We start from the raw sequence: 21,123 nt of genomic DNA on the forward strand, positions 1-21,123 counted from the left end.
ATTGACGTGCAACGTACCACCCATGTGCAGGGCAGTCCCAGCCCGCGAAGATAAATGTGAATGATTTTTGATTGTCGAGGCTCTTGGAGACTTGTCATCTCTCAGAGCCCAGCGCTGTAATAACTCTGCATTTAACCAGAAGAAAATAAATCTACTTAGAGCTGATTCCTGTTTCCTGAGTGTTACTTCTTGGGGTCTTCAGATAAAAGAACCGGGTTAAAGTTAAAACTTCTAATGATTCAAGAATCAACTTCTGTTAGTATAAAATTGTTACATTTGTTGTTTACCAGTTGAAAAACCCCCGAGAGACATTTGTATATAGTACTGTGCAGTATATATTAGGAACTGGGACACTGGGAATAATAAAGGCATAAATGTTTCCACCCAATGAGGGACTGAGGAGAATATCAGTCATATAACCCCACCGTGAAGATGTCTGATCAGGCTGATTAACTGAGAAGGAGGGTAATCCATGGGTGTTTGGGCCTTTCACATAAACCTATAAAGAACATGGCCTCCTTTTAACACATCATTCACTTGAGGTCGACAGTATGCATCAAGCATTCGTTTATCTCCAGTTTAATACACATCCAATCACCCAGCTGCAGCGGTGGGGAGCTACTGACGCCATTATGGCTGTAGATAAAGAATCGAGTGACACAAAACCCAGTCTATAAAAATATGACCTCGATTTATTTTGTCCCAACTGTGCCGTCTGGATCAGTCAGACCACAGGCTGTAATCCTCTGTCCTCTGTGGATTAATAATGTAATCTTCAGAGCAAACACTGGGAGTAAATGAAATGCTTAGGTATTCATCTGGGCCGTATCGAAATGAGTAGTTAGAAAATGACCTCAGCCAAACACCATTTACTCAGAAACAAAAACTTCACAGCATTCACCTTGGTTGGACTATTGCAGGGAGAACTGAAGGTATTTCATCACGTTGGGTTTGAAAGTCATCCAAAGTGTGTAATCAAACAGTCCTATGGGGTTTTTTCTTTTTTCTTGACTGAAGGACATTATCATGGGCTTTCTGAGGTCTCAGCTTTATTCCTCTTTATGTTTGACCATCTTAGTTGTTTTTGTCAGACTGAAGACAAAAAAAGTTTCTTTCCTACTCAGTCGATGGACCTGACATTCTCTTTCTCCTCCTCCTCTGTTGTTTCTGTCTCACCCAAGGGCAGGCAAGGATTTGTGCACAGCAAAGGACTTGTACACTTTTAACTCACATTAAAGGAAGACAGAAAGTTTCACCTGCCCCATATGGCTCCATTTGTTGGTGAGCAGCACCTTAGCCAAGGTGTAAAGTTACTTAGAGAAAAGATTTATATTATCTGAAACACTTTCACATTCAGGGCCATGTCTCTTTTTATTTAAAATTTGTACTCGTGCTGTTTTCCTTCTCTGCATAACCTCTCTCTTTCAAGCCTTCAGAAACATTTGGCACCTTGGTCTGACCCTCCAGGGATCTTACTGCCTGAATGAATCCAGGGGGAAGTGGTGGAATGATATGGACAGAGAGGGGGTTCAAGGTGGGGGCTGATGGAAGTAGAACAGTATTACAGAGATCATGCCCACAGGGAGGAGTGAATGTCCAGACGGTTGTGACAGTGTGGCAGTGAAGTTATGATACCACTGAGCAGAGCTGAGGGGCACAGCATCACCAGAGACTATGCAGAGTCCACCATCACAGAGTAAGATGGTGTTTTGAACAAATAAGATGTGAAGCAGGTAAGTAAGAAAAAGAATGTTGCCTCTTTATAGAGGCTATCGTGACTTTAATTAGCAATTGATAGCTTTTAAAAATTTCTGTCCTTCGACTAATCCAACATCTGTTTGTCAGTTTTTGTCTTCTCTTTAACACATATACCTCAGTTATGATTGCACATGTATTAAACTGGGGATAATCACGTTTGATGCCTTTTGTCAGTCTAAAGTGAATGATATTTTCAAAGGTAGCCTTGTCTTTTCATCCTCATATCTGTCTGCCTCCCTTCTTGCCCTTGATTATCTGACAAACCCTCCTCACCCTACTCCAACCTTCCTTTTTCCTGGGCAGCACAGCAGCTCACCAGCTTTGATGGGAGGGATAAGATAAAATGTCACAGGGATTAAGAGGTTTTGCCTCCTGCATCCCGCCGGATCAGATCTGGCTGCCCTCTGTGCCTGAGCTTCCTCCTCCCTAAACAGGGGTGGAGTGGAGTGGCATTTCTTTCTGCTCTGCTGTGCCCTATTGAATTTTCTTCTGGAGGAATGACATAGCTCCATTTTTACAGATTAGAAAGTAGGAGAACAGGAGATGGGGAGAAGAAATGATAATTGAGGGACAGATAGATAGATAGATAGATAGAGTCAGTTATATATATACAGTCATACTTTTTGGCATTTAGCTCCTGCCCAGCCTCTCTCTCTCTCTCTCTCTCTCTCTCTCTCACACACACACACACACACACACACACACACACACCAAAGTCAGACATGCACTCATCTGCAGCTGTTTCTTCCAAATACAGTGAGACAGATTTGAAAACTGGATGTCTCCACAGATGCCGTTCAGACAGAACATTTAACATCACATAGCTACAGCTGCTGTTACATTAAAGAGCATTCTGCAGTGTTTTCCCTGACTGCATCTACACAGCTAGAGTAACAACCCCATACACACTCACTACTCCACATTAATGTTTGCCCTGCAGATCTGCAGCTACTGGAATTGGCTGTTCTACAAATAGCTGGTTTTAGATTTGGTGTTGTGCTTTGCTGTAGTGAATTACACAGTAAGCTATATTACCATCTGAACAGGTGGAGGATAAAATATCTTTGCCACTGTTACTGTAGCTGTAGCCATGTAAAATGTCTTCTTCATTTTTTTTTATAAAGTTTGTTCACAGGATATGGTCACAGGGAAGTATCAAGATACGGCACACATATGATTTTTGTTGACAGCTGCAGATTGTATTCATCAAAAAGACTGAAGAAGCTCAAACAGCTAAGAAGTGACACGGTGATGTTGGAATCTATTTCATTAAGACCCATGCTTGTCCTCTTTCTCTGATTCGATGCTGACAGAAAAAAAAACAGCAGTCACACAAAGTAAAATTCACCCAACTCATTCATTATGTTCTGTGCTGTTGAGAATGTGCTAAGAGACAAATCTAGGTCATTTCTCCATCGTTAGTATGCCAGCCAGGTGTAGTGCAAAGAGGATTAGAGGGAAGAAGCTTCTCTGTCTCTCCTTTCTCTGTATCTATCTTTCCTCAGACCCAACACTCAGACTTAAGTACTCCCTGCTGCCACCTCAAAGAGCATATCCATGACAAGTAGCCCAGACTTGACATAAAGCATTCGAGCATTACCCAGCTCCAATGATGAGCTTGTTTAAAGCCCATTAAACAAGGAATATGTCCTAAATTTCAATTCTGACATTGTGTGAGATTATAATAGAGGAGCCGGCCCAAATGTTCAACAGGTTCTGTACTTTGGTGTGTGAAGTGTCTTGTTTAAAACTATAAAATACAGTGTATATTGTATATAATGTAGAATGTGAGTATATATTAGAAAGGAAGATGTGTCTCAGAGGCAAAGCCTGCTGGAAACACTCCATCACCACATGCTCTTTGAAGAATGTTATAGTCTGAGACAGCCCACAGCGGACCCTCAAACTAACTGACCTGTGGGAAATATTAACATGATGTATTGAGGCCCAGCAAACCCAGAACAGATCAGAGCCTTATTTGCCCAGAGACAAGACATAGCAGGTGTTCAAGCTGAATGCCCGAGCCTTTGCTCATCCACCAAAAAGGAACCAAAAAAGCAGCAGAGTTCGAGCTGACAGGAACCCGCTGAGAGAGGACCAGCGTGTGGATTAAGAACATCATAAGAGGATACACTGGGGCAGGAGGCAGTTATTCCAGAAACCTGGGGTATAGAATAAATCTGTGAGAAAGTAAAGGCTTTGTCACAAGTAAGTTTGGTTGGCTGCATGTCTTGTTTTTTCTGAAATAATAGGGCCATTGGGGGAGTAAAAGAAACAAAAATCTTTTTGCAATTTGCATGCTGGGAGAGAGATAGACCAAGGATACAGCAAAGAGACAGAGAGCTATAGGGAACTTGTTCTTGTGTTGTACAACAACCTGTTTAGCACTTTGTAGCTGCTAATCACTTGCTACTCCTTCATACTGTAGGCTTATACCATCAAAAAGGGTGCTGTGGCATAATGAAAACCAATTCCCTTTGGTAGATATCAAAGCTTAAAAAATGAATTAACTCATCAACATGTATGGCATTTGGTGCAGGAAGAAAAATAAATACTTCTTGGATTTACATTTTTCATTTAGAGATTATTCTTGTGGTTAATTGTTCCTTTGACTTGTAAAGTCACCTTTGTATGCAAAAACTAGGCTGTCACTGAGAGAACAGTTCAGTATTTGGTTACTGCTTTGCAACTGATGTGATTATACACACCGAGCCTTATGTGAGTTAAAAAAATATTTCATAAGTACGTACAGGGAGTGAAAATTGTGTAATTAGACTGAGCTTGACACTTGTTTGAACTTGACATTGAACAGTAGTAATGCATCTAATCTTCCTTTGGATACTGGCAACGCATATATGCACAGCCAAAGACATACTGTACATACACACCAACTTGGCATGAGAGAGGAATCCAAATTCAAAGTAAGAGAGGAAGATCACAGTTTGTTAGCTGTACAAACACAATGCTTCATCAGCAGGTGTGTGGATTGCCTTTTTAACTGGATCTTTGTGTGAGCATGGCAAAGGCAAAGGACTATTGTAGTTGCTCTTGAAGGGAGCAGGGTAGAGTAAGGAAAGGGCAGGAAAGGAGCAGAGAACAGGAAAAGTCATTTTTAGTGCATGCTTCTGGAAACACAAACCTAGTTATCACTTAAAGAGAGCAAAGACGTGTGTTCCCCACATGTACATGTATGGAAACATTCACTCGCACACAAGCAAGTACACATGCAAACCTGTTCAGAAAAAGAAGATTTTAAAACTACCATATCACATCTCAGTCTATCCGCCAGGCACACACCAACACCACCTGAACATAATCATCATCATGGCAGCAGAGCTTCTCCAGGCCACTGGGGGCAGAATGGAGACATCCTCCTCCTCCGCCTCCTCCACCTTTGGCTCCTCCATAAGTACCACCAAGCTGAGAAAAGTCTCTCAGGGCTTGTTAAGGACCATGGAAGGTTTGAATCATCCATCAAAATCACCAAGTTCTCTTTTAGAGTTATCTTTACAATGAGCAAAATTAACTGAATTGATTAATTGAATTAAAATTGTAGCATTAACTGTGACTTCTTACCTGTCCCGCTGGGCAAAACACTGTCTTTCCATGTTTAAACCTCAGAGCATACTGGGGACTAAATGATGTCAGGCTGGCATTTTATTAAGCTTCTGGGCAAACACAGACCAGGAATAAGGCTAATTAACAGTGGAACAAAAATGAAAATCATGATGATAACATCACATTTGCATGTGAGCTTACTTCAGCATGCTTTGCCTGTTTGCACTTTATGATGTGAATGTGCTTCATACTCCCTCAGAGAACCCTCGTGTCCAGCGTAAGACATCAGCTGTTGTGGAGTCTTTCAGCCAGGTACAGAAATCCCCCCAGATTCCAGAGGGAGAGTCTGTCCCAGATTTCGAGGAGAAACTGCGCCCTATCACTGCCCAAGAGGGTGAGGTGAACTGCTCCTTTCGTCTCACAGCACCTGAAAATTCAAGCAGTGTCTTTTGCTTGCCCTAAAATCACATGGTACTATAAACAACCGTGGGCCCTTGGGACTATAAATACGTGCAAGCTAATTTTAGATCCTTGCCCGTGATTTGCCCAGAAACTTCAGATGGCACCAGCTAAATTAGGGAAGCAGAAGTTTGCAGTAATACTGTATATAAGGTTATATATAAGTATTTGTCTCTTTGGGTGGAGGTGCTGTAAAGCCACATGGAGGATGTGTGTAGGTCCTTACAGAGGACAAATACTGTGATGGAATCTGTGTGATATTTGTGACCTCCATGAAAAAAAAAAACCTTTGCTACTTCTGTTGAGCACAAGTACCTGTTCTGCATAAACAGTAGGTGTATGAGCCTTGTTCACCCTGGCTGTACTGTGAATTATAGAATAAGAGTCTTATAAAAGATAGCCTGTCAGACCTTGCAGAACACTGCAGAGTAGCGATATCATTAGCATTCAAGGGCTGACCTTAAACTCACTGGTCTCAAAAGGAAAACAGGAAAGGGTGAGAGGACAGTTAATCTGATATACCTTAAACATTGATTCTTATCACTCCAATATGACTTAAAAGCCATAATTGTTTCTTAAAAAACAACTAACAATCAGCTAATATTTCAGATAACATACATTAACCTTATCTACCTGATCTGTTGTTTGTAGGTGACAATGCGGTGTTCAAGGCCAAAGTGACAGGGAATCCCCAGCCCAGTGTTAGCTGGGAACGAGCCAGTGGGTTCCCACTGTCGGATGCGACTAACTCTTTCTACGACATCAACAATCAGCATATACTCAAGGTTTGACAATACGGCTATACAGCTCATAGTGAGCCTCGCTTATTAAAGAATTTCACTGACAGGTTTTGCTTCTGAAAACAAGCCTGCGACTAAAGAAAACAGCTGTCCTGACACTAAAACGAGGCTTGTGTTGATTCAGAGCTAAAGTATACTGAGTGTCTTAAATTTTATGTAACATATCAAGAAGCTGAACCACTTTGTTCACCTCCATTGTGCTGTTTTATATACTGTATGGTGACTAACCGTTAAACAGATGTTCCAGAAATTTAGCCAACTCTGTGTTTATATCATTTCAGTCACACAGCACTTTAAGTAGTACATGTACTTTTACATGTCTGAGTTCTGTGGTTGCTTCATTGATGGCAGTTAGCAGTGCTTTACGTTTACAAGATGTCCACCACATCTATATATAGATGTCACTTTTTTCCTAAAATTATAGTGCGATTGGAGCACCAATATCTATTCATGTGGAGGTACACATGCTTTAAAAGGTGAACGTAGCCATAACAAACTCTAACAGTGCAGCGGCTCTGCAAAGCCTAACGTTAAGCCAGAGGGCTCTGCCATCTCGGTGCTGTCAACTTAAACAGCACACCATGCATCATGAGGAAAAGTAGAACTCTCGGTGATCCTTTTATCTATAACTACTCTGGAGTGGATTTAGCACTTTCTCTGTACCAGCCGGAGAGCTTAAGTGAAGCTTAAACAGCTATTATAAAGCAATTAACTTGTGGGTGCTGACATATGCATCTTCCCTTGCCATCTGTTTCTCTTGTGAGGGATGACTGTTAAGTTGGAGCCATAAATGTTTACTGTATAATTCTGGTGTGGCACTGCCTCCTTTTGCTTAAATTCAGTATTGCAGTAGGATTTGCAGTGGGAAGTGCCTGGGCCATGTAATGATATTTTTAAATAGTAAGCATCAAGTAAACCATCTGATTCCATTGAATGTAACTTGTACTGCATTTTCCGCACTTCAGATTAAAAAGCTGGCCCTGGAGGATGCCGATGTCTACAAGTGCATTGCTTCCAACAAGCATGGAGAAGCCACTTACTCAATATCCCTCATCGTTACAGAGAGTGAGTCTTGCCATTTCATATAATACGTTGTGCAATGTTTCCTAGTCCTGATAGTTATTTAGAAGTCTTCCACTTAGTTTATGTGTTGTTTTCACACAGTGCCTGACTTTCTCTTTTATTATTTCTAGACCCAGCGTTGGACTTCAAAAAGATGCTGAAGAAACGGTTGGAACACAAGCCTGTTGTTTAGTACAAATCATCACACTCCCCTTACCTGTCAGGGTGTGATGGAGCTCTCCCTGATCCACCTTCAGAAGCTTTTTCTTTTTTTTTTCTTTTGCATACATCCAGAAATATCTACAGGACAGGATCTAAAGAGCTCCACTGTGCATCAGTGTTGCTGCAGGGGCAAAGGAAGATGCTTTATGAGCTGTCATCACACATATACTGGCATACTAACACTGTCAGACATTCTATCAGACATACATGCACACAAGCCTGGCATTGACCTATATTAATGCAAACCTCCTTTCTGAGATCTTTCTCCATGTGCAGCAGTGTAGAGAAGAAAGAAGAGAAGAAGCCGCCTACAGAGGAAGAAATGTTAAAGATCCTGTCTGGAGCTGACAAGAAGGACTACGAGAGGATCTGCGCCGAGTACGGCTTCACTGACTTTAGAGGCATCCTCAAGAAGCTGAAGGAGATGAAGAAGAAAGAGGAGGTGGAGGTGTGTCTGTCATACAGGGAGCTTATTCACATGCACAGCTCCACATAAGAAAGAAAATGTTTGGGATATAATAGGAAAAACAACTTAGAGAGAAGACCTGTAAATAAAAAAGCTTATTGTCCCACAGCACAACTATGGCAACACAGTCACATAGTAAGAAAAATGGGAACATATGTTATAGTGTCATTATTGTGGTTTACTTATATGAAAATAAGTGTTTGATCATTTGGTATTTTACCAGATGGTGCGTGTGCTGAAGCCACTGGAGGATATCACCGCCAAAGCTGGCACCAACGTCATCTTTGACACCATCCTGGAACTGAAGGACCCAAACATCAGAATGCAGTGGTTTCTGGTAAACTCTATCCACCTGTCTGATGTCAAATATGGCTGCTCCCTTTACATATACCACTTGTGAGTTCTCCACTCATTGTCTACAATTCAGGGTGCCGAACTGCTGCGCCTCCAATACTCTCATGGGAAATACGAAGCGAAACAGATGGGAACCAAGCACATGCTGTGCATTTCTAGCGTGAGCCTCAGTGACATGGGCACCTACACCCTGCAGGTCGGAGACAAGAGACTGTCAGCCAGGCTTAGCGTCATAGGCAAGTGCAGAACAGGAGCGAAGTCCTCCCCACTGCTCGAGAGACGATGTCATCACATTTACCTGCTCTTAGTGTCGCTTTCCCTGTTTAAATACACTCTATTCTCCTTGTCATTTGCACACCTCAGCACCTGTGCCATGTGGTGTTCTGTCAAGTGCTGTTATTTGGACTTGTTAGACTTAACAGATGAGAACAGTTTTTATGTGAACATAAGGACCTGCCAGTGTGCATGACTTTGTTTTGCATTTACACTTTTATTCCTTCCATTCAGTGTCAGTTTCCCTTTCTGTATGTCACTCATTTCTTTTAACAATCACATATCAAAGTTTGATTGCCAGACAGCTTTTGTAGCTTACAAATACTGTTATATGACATAGAATACTTTTTACTGAGGTGTTTACATCACCTAGTCTATACACTTTAGATCAAGACAAAGCCTTACTGTGTTCTGTCTCACTTTCAGATGAACCTCTGAAATTCCTGTCTGACTTCAAGCCGAAGAAAGTGACAGAGCGCCAGACTGCCATGTTTGAGATCCGTCTCTCCAAGAAGACAGATGCACCACTCATCTGGAAGGTTTGTATGTGACTCACAAATACACACAGAACAGCTTAATTACACTTTTACCATCAAGGAGAAGATGTTAAAAATGGGATGTCTAGGTAACTTTCTAGAATTTTTTAGCATTTACTCAAAATAATTCAAAGATGAAAAAAACACACGTACTGTCAGTATTAAGTTGATATGGACACAAGGGAGAACCACATGATTCAAAAGGATTATGGGATGTTTTCCCAGAAGTGTTGGTGTCCTTGCAGGTGAAGGGAAAGGAAGTAAAAAGAGATGAAAAGTTCGACGTGTCCTTGTCTGAGGATGGCCTGACCTACACCTTGAAGATTAAGGATGTGAAAGTCAGTGACACTGGAGACTACACCATCAGCATCGGAGACCTCACGGCCACTGTGCCACTTTTCATTGAACGTATGGACAAGCATTTCATGGGCTTTTCTGTCATAAAATTTTTTTATGTATGCTGTTTTTTTTTAAATGTTTTGTTTTGTTTTTCCTAAAAAGACTGTCTTTCTACTTTAGTAGATTGTACATTTCTAAAGAAACAAACTCCCTTCAGATTCAGTGGAGAGGAGCAGTTTTCTTCCCCTGAGATTAGAGTTTTCACTCCTTCATAGCTAGGCTAAACAACATCAACTTCTCTGTTCCATATGAAGACATAGCATAATAAATCCTTCCCCCTAGTGCTGAGTTAAAAGTAATCCAAACAAATCCCTCCTTACAACAAGCTCATTTATTACGGCTCTGTCTAACAAGATGCTTACTTGCCTAAGGTGCAAGCTGGGGCATGTAAATATCTTCACGAGGACGTGTGGCTGTCCTCTGGGGTTGTAGGAACAGCAGTATAGCAGTTGAGGCTATGTAAATTAACAGCCAGGTATGAGTAGATTATCTTTTTTGTTCTTGAACTATAATTCTATTATGAAGGCCGACTTTGTTTGAAGGGATTAAATATACAGTAACACACAATTAAAATCTGGTTCCACCCTGTAATTAGTTTTTTTTTTATTTTAAATTCTATATTTAATTAATTTTGCATGTGTTTATAGTACAGACATTAGCACACACTTTGGAGTGGAGCATGCTGATGAAGGCCAAACAAACCAAGAAGTGATTCTCCTCCTGTTATTCTTGTTTTTTAAAATTCTATATCCAGGGATTCCCATCACGTTTACCAGCCACTTGAAGAACACCCATGTACAGGAGAGAGGCAAGGCCCATCTGGAATGTGAGATGAGCTCCAAGGATGTGCACATTCAGTGGCTGAAGGATGGGTGTGATATTACAGCAAGCCGTCGCTACATCTTCATGCATGAGGGAAGGAGGGCAGAGGTTATCATTGAGGACTGTGAGCTGACAGATGAGGGAGAGTACTCAGTTGTCTGCACTCAGGACAATGACCCACACAAATATGTCACTTCTGCCAATCTGACCGTGGATGGTAACGTTATGTGTCAGCCAGATTGTTTAGGGTCTAACATTAGATTGTTACTGACTATTAAATAAGACCCTAATTAGGCTTGTTGTCTTTGTCTGTTACCAGAGCGTTTTGCTTCAGTGAAGAGTGGTTTGTCAGATGCTCAGTGTCCCACAGGCTCTTCTACAGAGCTGTGTGTTGTTCTTGATGATGAGAAGGTGGATGGAGTGTGGCTGAGGGATGGAGTGGAGGTAAGAGATAAGACAGGATGAAAGTGTTGAAGTCCTCAGCCGCATCCTTCTTCTGTCAGTTGCTATAGATAATCTTTGGTTCTTATACCTCAATGGAAGAAAGTGTGTTTTTCAAATAATAAGCAACCTAAATATTTAATCACAATAAATCTCTTCATTTACTTCATGACCACCTTTTATAATCAACTCTAGCATTTAGTTTCTGTTTTGTCTTTGGTGTTACAGATTTCAGAGCTGAGTGGGGTTCAGGTGGTCAAACAGGGAGCTGTCCACAAGCTGGTCTTTTCTGGCCTGACTGAAGCCCATGAGGGCAAGTACACCTTCAAAGCAAAGGGAGCTGAGAGCGAGGCTGTGCTCACTGTTGCAGGTCAGTGTATGTGTTTGTATTTGATATTTGGATATGTATTCACAGGAAGGACAGATGCTCACAGCATCAAACATCATGTGGATGTTTAAATCCAGGCTGGTGTGTTATGTTGGATGGCAGCGTGTCATCCTGTTTCCACAGTGTCTTTTTGATACTACCACTAGAAGCTGACAAAATGAGACATTTACAGAACCTACACTGTGGCTGTTCAACTGCAGTACCCAAAACAATTTAAAACCTTACTAAAAAAATGTAAATAAAGATATTTTAAAACCGATTGAAAACTCTGTTTCCTAGACCCTCCAGAGATTGATTCCTCTGTTCTGGACTTGTTGGGGGCCGAGCCTGTTACTGTGAAGGCAGGCCAGACAGCTACCATAAAGATTCCCTTCAAAGGGAAACCGCTTCCCAAGGTCACCTGGTACAAGGATGGGGTAGAAGTCATAGAGGATGAGAGGACCAAGGTGGAGAGGACAGCCGATGGCACCTCACTGGTGCTCAGCAGGTGAGGAAGCAGATTAAATTTAGACCATTTAAAACACAGATAGACATTTCTAAATATATCCTCTCCCTTTGACTGTTTTCTAGATGTGTGCGAGAAGACAGTGGTGCAATTATGCTCCGTCTGAAGAGCGACTGTGGCACTGCTGTTGCCAACCTGCACCTTAACGTGATTGGTGAGTGACAACACAAAGTATTTGGCAATAAAAGCCAAAGCAGATTTGAAATGCCTAACTCATCTTTTACCACCTTCTCTAGACCACCCAAGGCCTCCTCAAGGGAAAGTAGAGTTCCTTGAGCTATCAGGAAAGTGTATCACGATGAAGTGGAAGGCTCCCCGTGATAACGGGGGTAACCAGGTAACCAGTTTTGTGATTGAACGGCGCAAAGCAGATAAGAAATCCTGGACCAGGGTTGGCGAGGTGGACAGCAGCACCACCGTCTTCAGTGATGACAAAGTGGAAGAGGGCCAGACATATCAGTATCGCATCAGAGCTGTCAATGCAGAGGGAATTAGTGATCCTCTTGAGACAGAGGAGGTTTGCTCTGGAGAGCCCATAGGTGAGCAAATTTACTCTATAAATAATCACCATCACAATCACCGTTCATGAAATCTAAGTGTCTTAGGGATCCAGAGGCGAGATTTGCAATCACAATCATTATTCTCATCATTATTCAGTTCCTTGTAATTATCATCACAATCATTAAGCTTATTATTTCACTGTCAAACTCACCTTCTTTGCCAGATACATTCCATGCTCTTCATCTTTTGCATCTCACAAATATTCACAGATCACAAGGGGGGTTACAACCTTAGAGGAAGTTTTAATTTAAAAAAGCACTGTGCACACCACGTTGAAGAGACCATCTGTTGGGTGAAATTGTGGAATGGCTTGAATCGGAATCAGCTTTAATTGTCAAGTATGTTGAGCATACAAGGAATTCATCTCAGGCACAGGCTGGGTGTGTTTTAGGCAACAGACAACAAGATAGTGCAATCAAATGTAGGGGAAGGGCAGGAGAGGGAGGAGAAGCAGCATTCACGAACATTATATACATGCACACACATTTAGAGCTATCAGACTGGTGCGTGTAGCGGTACCATTTACAGTTTTTGCCGAGTCCTGTTGCTTCAGCCATAGTTAACTGCTCAGAGTGATGGTGCATGGGAAGATACTGGTCTGGTTATTTTGGCATACAGTGTTCTGTAGCCCCGTCCAGAGGGGAAGAAATATAAATCATCTTAAAAAGATATGTTAAAAATGGTCTGAGGGGTGAGAAAAAGGCATTACTGCTTTTCATCTTAATGGTTGTCTTTTTTCCTCTTCTTCTCATTTTTATTATTTGTTACATGCTCAAAATACAAATTTAATCAAATCCCATCCTGTTTAAAATCACTTCCCCAGAGCCTCCAGGAACAGCCTCCCAGCCTCAAGTGTCTAATATTACTAAGAACACCATGACCGTGAGCTGGGCACCTCCATCCTATGACGGAGGAGCCCCAGTTCTGGGCTACATTCTGGAAAGGAGGAAAAAGGGCAGCAACATGTGGGTGCAGGTCAATAAAGAGCTGCTGACAGGTCAGACTCTGGGCTGTATCTCAAGACATCATGTTTTGTTGTCCTATCCAGTTACTATATATTTGATATACACCAACAGTTGATAACTTCCCATTGAATTGAATGGGAAAGTTCATCCAACCTTGACTGGTAGTGTACTCTTTCATTTTCTAGTCAGCCGATTCTTACTGTTATAGGCTGTGTGTACACATTTTGTTAGCAGCACGCCTGAGTAAGGATATAGTGTTTTGTCATGCATCAACACAATACGTGACTGTAAACATTAAACTCTTTTTTTTTTTTTTGACAGTACATACATCTTCTGTTTTGGTTGCATTTCTTGTATGACACTGGTGTATATATTACTAATTTAAGATACAAAATTCATGGTGGATGGGCTGGTGGATGATGTGGAGTATGAGTTCCGAGTTACCAGTGAAAACAGGGCTGGAGCAGGCAGTCCTAGCACCATTTCGAATGCTGTGCTGGCCAAAGACCCAATACGTGAGTCCTTCGTTGACTCTTTAATTTTCTTTGTCTCCTTATCTCTCTGGATTAGTATTATCTGAACTGTGTAATTAACGTCATGTAAAACAATGTAATGTAATGTAAAGTCTGTTTTTGTCCTTGTAGGAGCCCCTAGCCTGGTGAGCAAACTGTGGGTGTCTGACTCCGCAAGCTCATCCATTTCTCTGAGCTGGACACCTCCAGAGCAAGGAGATGAACCATCAGGCTACATCATAGAGGTTCGCCCCGAAGATGCTAAAGAGTGGATGAAAGCCACTAAGCTCCCTGTCACTGGTACTGCCTTCACTGTTGGAGGACTTCAGGAGCGGATGAAATATCACTTCCGTATCCGGGCTGTCAATGAAGGAGGGGTTGGGGGGCCCATTGAGCTGTCAGAGGGTGTACTGGCCATGCCTCCACCTGGTATTATAACTACATTTTCTTGTGGTTTCACCCTGTTTGTTACTTTTACTCATGGGCTTTTGTCCCTGTTTGTTACTTTTATTTTTGCTTTGTCATTTTGTGCCTTCCTGTGCAGTGGCACCCAGGTTTGATCTCCAGGGAAAGTTGAAGAACCAGATGGTGATCCGAGCTGGAACAACACTTTGCCTTGTCTTCAGCTTCACTGTAAGACAATGACGATCTACTCAGAATTTAGTGATTTTCCATTGAGCCACAAGAGTAGCATGCACTCTGTATTTCCTAGCAAAACAAAATGTTACCTTTCCCTTCTTTTCACCTGCAGGCCTCACCTCCCCCAGTGGTGACCTGGTTCAAGGATGGGGTCCTCACTACAGGCAGAGAGGTCATCACCCAGAGCAAGAGTCACTCCCAGCTCTTCATTTCCTCCTCTCAGCGATCTGACTCTGGTGTCTACCATGTTAACCTGAAAAATGATTATGGACAGGCTGATTATGATGTGAATGTCAGGGTTACAGGTAAGTGGCATGTATATGTTAAATTTTAAAGATGCTTTGGTGGCTTTGTGGACATTTCCATATTCTATAAGGACAAATATGAAGCTATTCTAATGTGTACATTTTTTTCACCATTGTCCTCCTTTCACCAGACTTTCCTCGACCCCCAAAGAACCTCCGCCTGGAAGAGGAGGTCCCAGGGACCGTGACCCTGCAGTGGGATCACACCCCAGATCTGGCTGATGATGATGAGGGAGCACATTACATCATCCTCAAACGAGACACCAGTACGACATCCTGGTTCACTGTGGCTGAGCGTGTCTTCAGCAGCAAGTATACTGTCACTGGGCTGCTTCCTGGGAGGAAATACTACTTCAGGGTCATTGCACAAAACTCTACTGGGGACAGTGATCCCTTGGACTCAAAGGAACCTCTCATCATTGCCAAGGACAAAGGTGAGACATCTGAGTTCTGCATCATGCCATTGATAATGTCAAATGCGTGTTTAGTTAATTACCTTTTTGTCTGTATGTGCACATCTGTTTCTAAGAGTGCATCAGCAGCCTTAAGCTGAAGCAATACGTCTCACCACCGCGCCAGGTGAAGCCTACTTTCCTGCTGCCACTGAAGGACCACGCTGTCTGCAGAGGATATGACTGCACCATGAGCTGCGCCTATCAGGGAATGCCAACTCCGCAGGTATAAAAGAAATGGCTGCTGAGATCACAGTGCTGTGCATCTGCTCATAACATACACATGTGCATTAATGATTAAAACATCTATCATCCCCAAGTCCTCTTAAGTAAGAATAGTTTTGGCAATTCCCCTGTGTAGGCCTGTTGGTATAAAGGGGAATCAAAGATCTCCGACTCCCCTCGGTTCTGGCACAGCACAGCCAACGGAGTGTGCACGCTGGTCATCCCTACCTGTGGAGCCCAAGATAGTGGAAAATATACCCTGGTTTTGGAGAACCTACTGGGGATGGCAAAATGCTCCTGTAACCTGATGGTATTTGGTAGGCTTTGAGGGAGAGGAAAGGAGGGAATCATGGATTAATACAAAAAGTTAATGTTGCCTTCTTTAACAAATTTTTGTCATGTCATGTCTTCCAGATAAGGATGACAAGAGTCTGTTGGACAACCTGGCCAGCCAGGCAAACAAAAAGAAGTTTATTCTGTAAGGTCTGTTTGAAATGTTGCTATGCAGCTGCACTTTCATTGGCTGCTGACCTTAGGTGTCACACATACCATTGCCACTTAGAATAACCTCAATCAAACTTAGCTAGGGTTACATTTTGAGGACATTGAACCTCTATAAATCAGATTTTTTGTCTTAAATTTCTGCTTTGATTGATTTTTTTTTTTTTATTTGGTAAAATTGTGTTTGTTCATTTTTCAACCTGCTTTTAGTTTTCCTGGCACTGCTAAGTCATCAAATGTACACAAGAGGGCAGACCCTCCCCCATATTTGTGCAGAAACCCTGCTCCAGGAGCAAATTTAGACTTTTTGTGTTTGGAGGGGTTTTTTACTCATTAGTCAGATCACTCACCCAGTGAGATTGTCCTTTCTCTCCAAGTCACAAATGCACTTCTCTCTATAACAGAATTTGACTTTCATCCCCAGGTCTTCCTCCTAACTAGAATATTTTTGCTGTAACAGACCACATGCCATGTCAACCAAGTAGACTAAATCAAGTATGTCTGCGCATAAAATTCTAAACAAAAATTAAACATAAAGCACCATATAAACACAGCCAGGTTAAGTTGCTGGCTCCAAGGATACCATCCATATAAGATGAGTTGTGTAGATGCTGAATCCTTTTTAGTTTACAGTGTTGCAATCAGCTTGGTCCTTAGCAAAGGACATATGCTTAGTTTGATTGAGGCCAGGTGATCAACTTATCATGTCAAGTGTTTGACCCTTAAAGAATTCACTAGCCTTGTCTGTATGTTTAGAATCACTCCTGCTGTGTTGTCTTAACATTAGGTGATTATATTTAAAAAGGCCAACAATGTTTATCGAGTATGATTTGAATAGATTTTACTTGATCCTGTGATAATTCAATTTGGATGCATTGTGTAGAAACCACACAAAAAATGACCTACCGTAATACTTTGCAGCTGCATTGTGTGATGGTTCCTCTCAGACTAAAGGGGACTAACAGCATCTGTTTGCTGCTGCTTGAGAGAGTGAGTGTGGTCTGGTGATGACCTGCCAAACTGACAAAAAGAGATTACAACCCCTCTCTTTACTGATGTCACTATACTGGCTCCCACAGACTCCATTTCTATAGAGCCACCAAGAGACTGGCAGTGTCAGGTTGCCAGGTTCAGACCAATTAAGCCCCAACAGGCACTAAACTGACGTCACTGACTCCTTCTGCCTCTTCACTTCTCAGCAAAGGCACAATAAGGTGGAAGTGGTTTGGAGTGAAAGTCTGAATAGTCAATCTAGGTATTTAACAGAAACTAAAGACTGCTGCACCAAAAAGGAACTTTTTCCTTATGTTATATTGCATTGCATTGCATTCAGACTACTTGAGAGGTACTGGATGGAAACCTTTTTTCCAATATGCAGTAAATTGCAGTTGAAATTTCTGCAGTGTCTTACATGTTTATTCATAGATTCAACATCAGCTTTTTAATTTCTGTTAAAGTGTCTCTCTCCAGGCCTGTTTTAATAAAGGCCATTACAGAGGTGCCTCGTTTTCATCGAAGACTGGAGTTCTTTTGATGGCAAGACCTTGGCTGTGAATGAATGAGACACATTTGGAGAGAACTGGCACGGTTCCTACAGGAACACAGTATGAGATGTGAAGCATGTGTGTGAGTTTAAGAAATAGGGGAGATAGAGGAGCAGATATAACAAATAAAGGCAAGAGGAAGACAGAAATGGGAAGAGAGAGAGCTTCAGTGGAAGCAGTCTGGATGAATTTCCATGGGGTTAAAGGCTGTTGAAAGCCATTTTCTACCTCTGCCAGACAATAGAGTGCCCTTTCTGCATTAATGGCTGCTGCTGAGGGCCAGTGGCTTCTGTGGAAACACAAATCCCCAAACAGCTATAAATATTAGCTAACACTTTAAATTAATACCTTTTGATTCTAGGAAACAACAAAACAAACAAGAAAGACCAAAGGCTGTTATGTTGAAGTTGCATTGTAATTGCAATTATTTCTTTCTGAATTGCTATTCACATTCATTGCAGTTTCACTACAGCAAATAAACTATTTTATCTCTACAGTCATTAAAGAAATGAGTCACAAACTGAAAATCAAGGACAACAAGCAAAGGTATATCAGAGAACAAAAATAAGAAAAACTTCTGTTCAAAAATGAAGTCAAATGATGCATTATAATGGACCCGTTTGTGGAAAACAAACCCAGGTTTTCCAACAGTGACAGGCAACAAAAACATTGTGGGGCTGCTTTTATGCAAATAAAAAGGATAACACTTTTTAAAAAGTATTTATATATAAAGGTCTATAACACTTCAAGAGCAATTAATGCCTTTTAAAGAACACTGCTGATTCTCTCAAACCTTGATGAGTCCCATTCTCGTGTTTAAACCATAAACAATCAAAACAAAACTGTAATTTGTGTTTTATCTCTTAAGGAAAGAAACTGAAAGAGCAGAGCACACAATCATTTTGGTTTAAACACTATAGCTGCAGATTTTAAGGAGAGATCAACTGGTCTTGGGTATCGGTGCAGAAAAGTGCAGCACACAGTAGATTCAGATTAGTATTACGAAGAGAAGATGGGATTATTTCACTTTTCGTACTCTCACTGATGTTGGACAACTGTCAGTCGCAGTACAAAAACACTTGGATGTGTAGCGTGCACTTTTCCATCACCACAGATGGCGATCAATCAATACACTGATGATGAGGATTCACTTCAACCTACTTGTCATGCATAAGATATACAAACATTACAGCTCTATGTTTTGAATGTCATCACCTGCATAATAACGGGCACAGCACAACAAAAAAAAACAACAACAACAGTAAAGAGAAAGAGAGAAAAAACCTTCAATCAAAGAAAAGTGCCAACTTATTCAGAGGACCAAGTGAAACCACAGGCCCTCTACTACAACAGCTATTGGTTCCAGCTCATTACTCACAGCGTAGGCTATACCAGGCTGGCCTCCCACATTCCCTTTTGTCTGCATACACAAAGCTGTGAACCAAAGGCTGCTGACAGGCTGAGGTAAAGTGATGCACCTGCTAGCCTGCCATCTGTGGGGGGACAGGGCAGCTAATGGGCCAGATGGAAAGGGAGTCCTGCCCCATGTGTCATATTACACCTCCTCACCTAAATTCAGCTACAGTATCATTCAACAATAACCTTCCTAAGTGGAAGGCCAAAGCCCTCCTGTATCATCAAGAGTGACCGTCTGTCTCCTGCAGGACAAAAGTCTGATACACGAGAGGGCTCTAATGCAAACAAGATCCACACAGTGAAACAAGGTCAGTTTTCTGTTAGGCTTTCAGCTTTGGTTATCTGTGTCCAGTCAAATAACAACAGAAACAAAGAAGAAACAGAATGCCTACTAACTGTCAGCTTTCTGACTCACATGGTATTTTAGCTTATTCTTTGCTTTGCAGGATACCACTCGTATATCAGAAAATCAATTTCCAAAGTGTGGGCTGGCCCATGCAAACAATCTCAGAAATACTTCAAAGTAAAGCCTGTCTTCTGGCGTGTAGCCATTAGACCACAGGAACAAAAGCCAGGCTTTATGTGGCAGAGGACAAAGAAAATAGTGCTTACTGTACATTAATTGCTCACGTTAATGATGAGTATGACTGCTTCACTCAACCTCATCAACCGCTCATGGTTTGACTTTAGGCTGAACACCACAGTCAGTCAGTCACGTTAACCAGCATCTCTCCTCCACTGAACCCTGATTTAAGACAGAATCAGCAGACAAATGCATGTCTGCTGGCAAGCCTCTGTAGATGTCATTCATCTCACAGGCTGTTGATTGAACAAGTTCTGCTGGTGAGCTGGATGAGATGAGAAGAGAGAGAGAGAGAGAGAGAGTACTACAGGGTGGGACTTTCAATGCTAGGACAAATTAAAACATGCAACAGAAGACAAGTGGTCACCCAGATGGACTGATGAAACACTTCTGACTGACAAAGCAGAAATATCTTGCTGACAGGCTCAAAGGGAGATTGAGGAACAAAGCAGCAGACAAGAATAGCTGCTTGATATGAGTGCCTCTCCAGGTCAGACTAAGACTGTGTGTTACTGTTGTTGGAAAAAAAACAAAAAAAAACAAACTTGCCATGTCACCACCATGGTCTGCCTGCAGATCTGTCATGGTGGCTGATGTGAAGCATAAACACATTTTGATGCGTTTGCACTTTTTTGTGCGTATCTGGGTGTATTACCGACAGCTCCAGGGGTCACTGACCCAGTAGAAGAGATATATCACACCGGGGTTTCTTTTCTGTTTTATATACACAACACAATATGTCATATGTAGGTGTACTTGGATTGAACAGAGAGGGTGTCATTTTGCTAGTTTCGATTAGTGATCAATACTTTCAAATGGTGAACATTTTGTAATAACCTAAATTTTCTTTCCAATATATGTGTTAGTTGTATTAATCATCAAGCAAGTCATATATACTTAGAGGAAGGGTACAGTCAAGTGCTCAACTGTGGAAGTGCTCTCTATTTAGGTAAAATGAAACACTAAGAAAAAATATCCCCCAGTTTGAATCTACCCAATCACATACTAACTTAAGATCATCCTTAAATGACAACACATAGGTGGGGATTCAGGGGATGCTGTAAAAAAAACAAAGATGTAACCAATCTAAAGAGGTGATGGGTATGAAGACAGGTTTAAGAGCCTTGTGAGAATACATTAATGTTACCCAGTAGTATGTCTGCTCCATATAAACTATGATGGTTCACAGCATTTCTGGCTTTGAGTTAGTTTTGATTGGTCACAAGTACAGAGACATTTGCTCAACAGCTAAGACCCACGCTCTCACACAAGCATATACATTATGTAGACATCTGGAGTTACAGTATACTTCTTAAATATTCATTAAGACGCTTCATTCTAACTTAAAATGTTTGCAGTGGGTGAAACAAATGAAAG

General features: G+C 41.6%; 1 protein-coding gene across 1 annotated transcript; it reads left to right on the forward strand.

Annotated features, from left to right (window-relative positions):
* Positions 1-5,143: 5,143 nt before the first annotated feature.
* LOC109973576 (immunoglobulin superfamily member 22) lies at positions 5,144-21,117 on the forward strand. Its single transcript, XM_020623277.1, has 25 exons — positions 5,144-5,218; positions 5,576-5,710; positions 6,427-6,560; positions 7,541-7,640; positions 7,769-7,805; positions 8,136-8,307; positions 8,549-8,662; positions 8,753-8,915; positions 9,379-9,491; positions 9,734-9,896; positions 10,642-10,926; positions 11,029-11,153; positions 11,379-11,520; positions 11,818-12,025; positions 12,109-12,197; positions 12,280-12,582; positions 13,428-13,601; positions 13,956-14,084; positions 14,214-14,510; positions 14,626-14,714; positions 14,833-15,025; positions 15,157-15,459; positions 15,555-15,703; positions 15,839-16,019; positions 16,117-21,117. The coding sequence occupies exons 1-25, from the start codon at positions 5,212-5,214 to the stop codon at positions 16,182-16,184; spliced, it is 3,873 nt and encodes a 1,290-aa protein (XP_020478933.1). The 5' UTR covers positions 5,144-5,211; the 3' UTR covers positions 16,185-21,117.
* The last annotated feature ends 6 nt before the right edge of the window (positions 21,118-21,123 follow it).

Source organism: Monopterus albus, unplaced genomic scaffold (genome assembly GCF_001952655.1).
Source record: "Monopterus albus unplaced genomic scaffold, M_albus_1.0 scaffold295.1, whole genome shotgun sequence".
Classification (NCBI taxonomy): Eukaryota; Metazoa; Chordata; class Actinopteri; order Synbranchiformes; family Synbranchidae; genus Monopterus; species Monopterus albus.

What these genes read in the sequence shown, in the direction of transcription:
- LOC109973576 (XM_020623277.1), top strand. An exon ending in TGCCAATCTGACCGTGGATG is followed by an intron (nt 10,927 to 11,028) that starts GTAACGTTATGT and finishes GTCTGTTACCAG; the next exon opens with AGCGTTTTGCTTCAGTGAAG. An exon ending in GCCTTGTCTTCAGCTTCACT is followed by an intron (nt 14,715 to 14,832) that starts GTAAGACAATGA and finishes TTTCACCTGCAG; the next exon opens with GCCTCACCTCCCCCAGTGGT.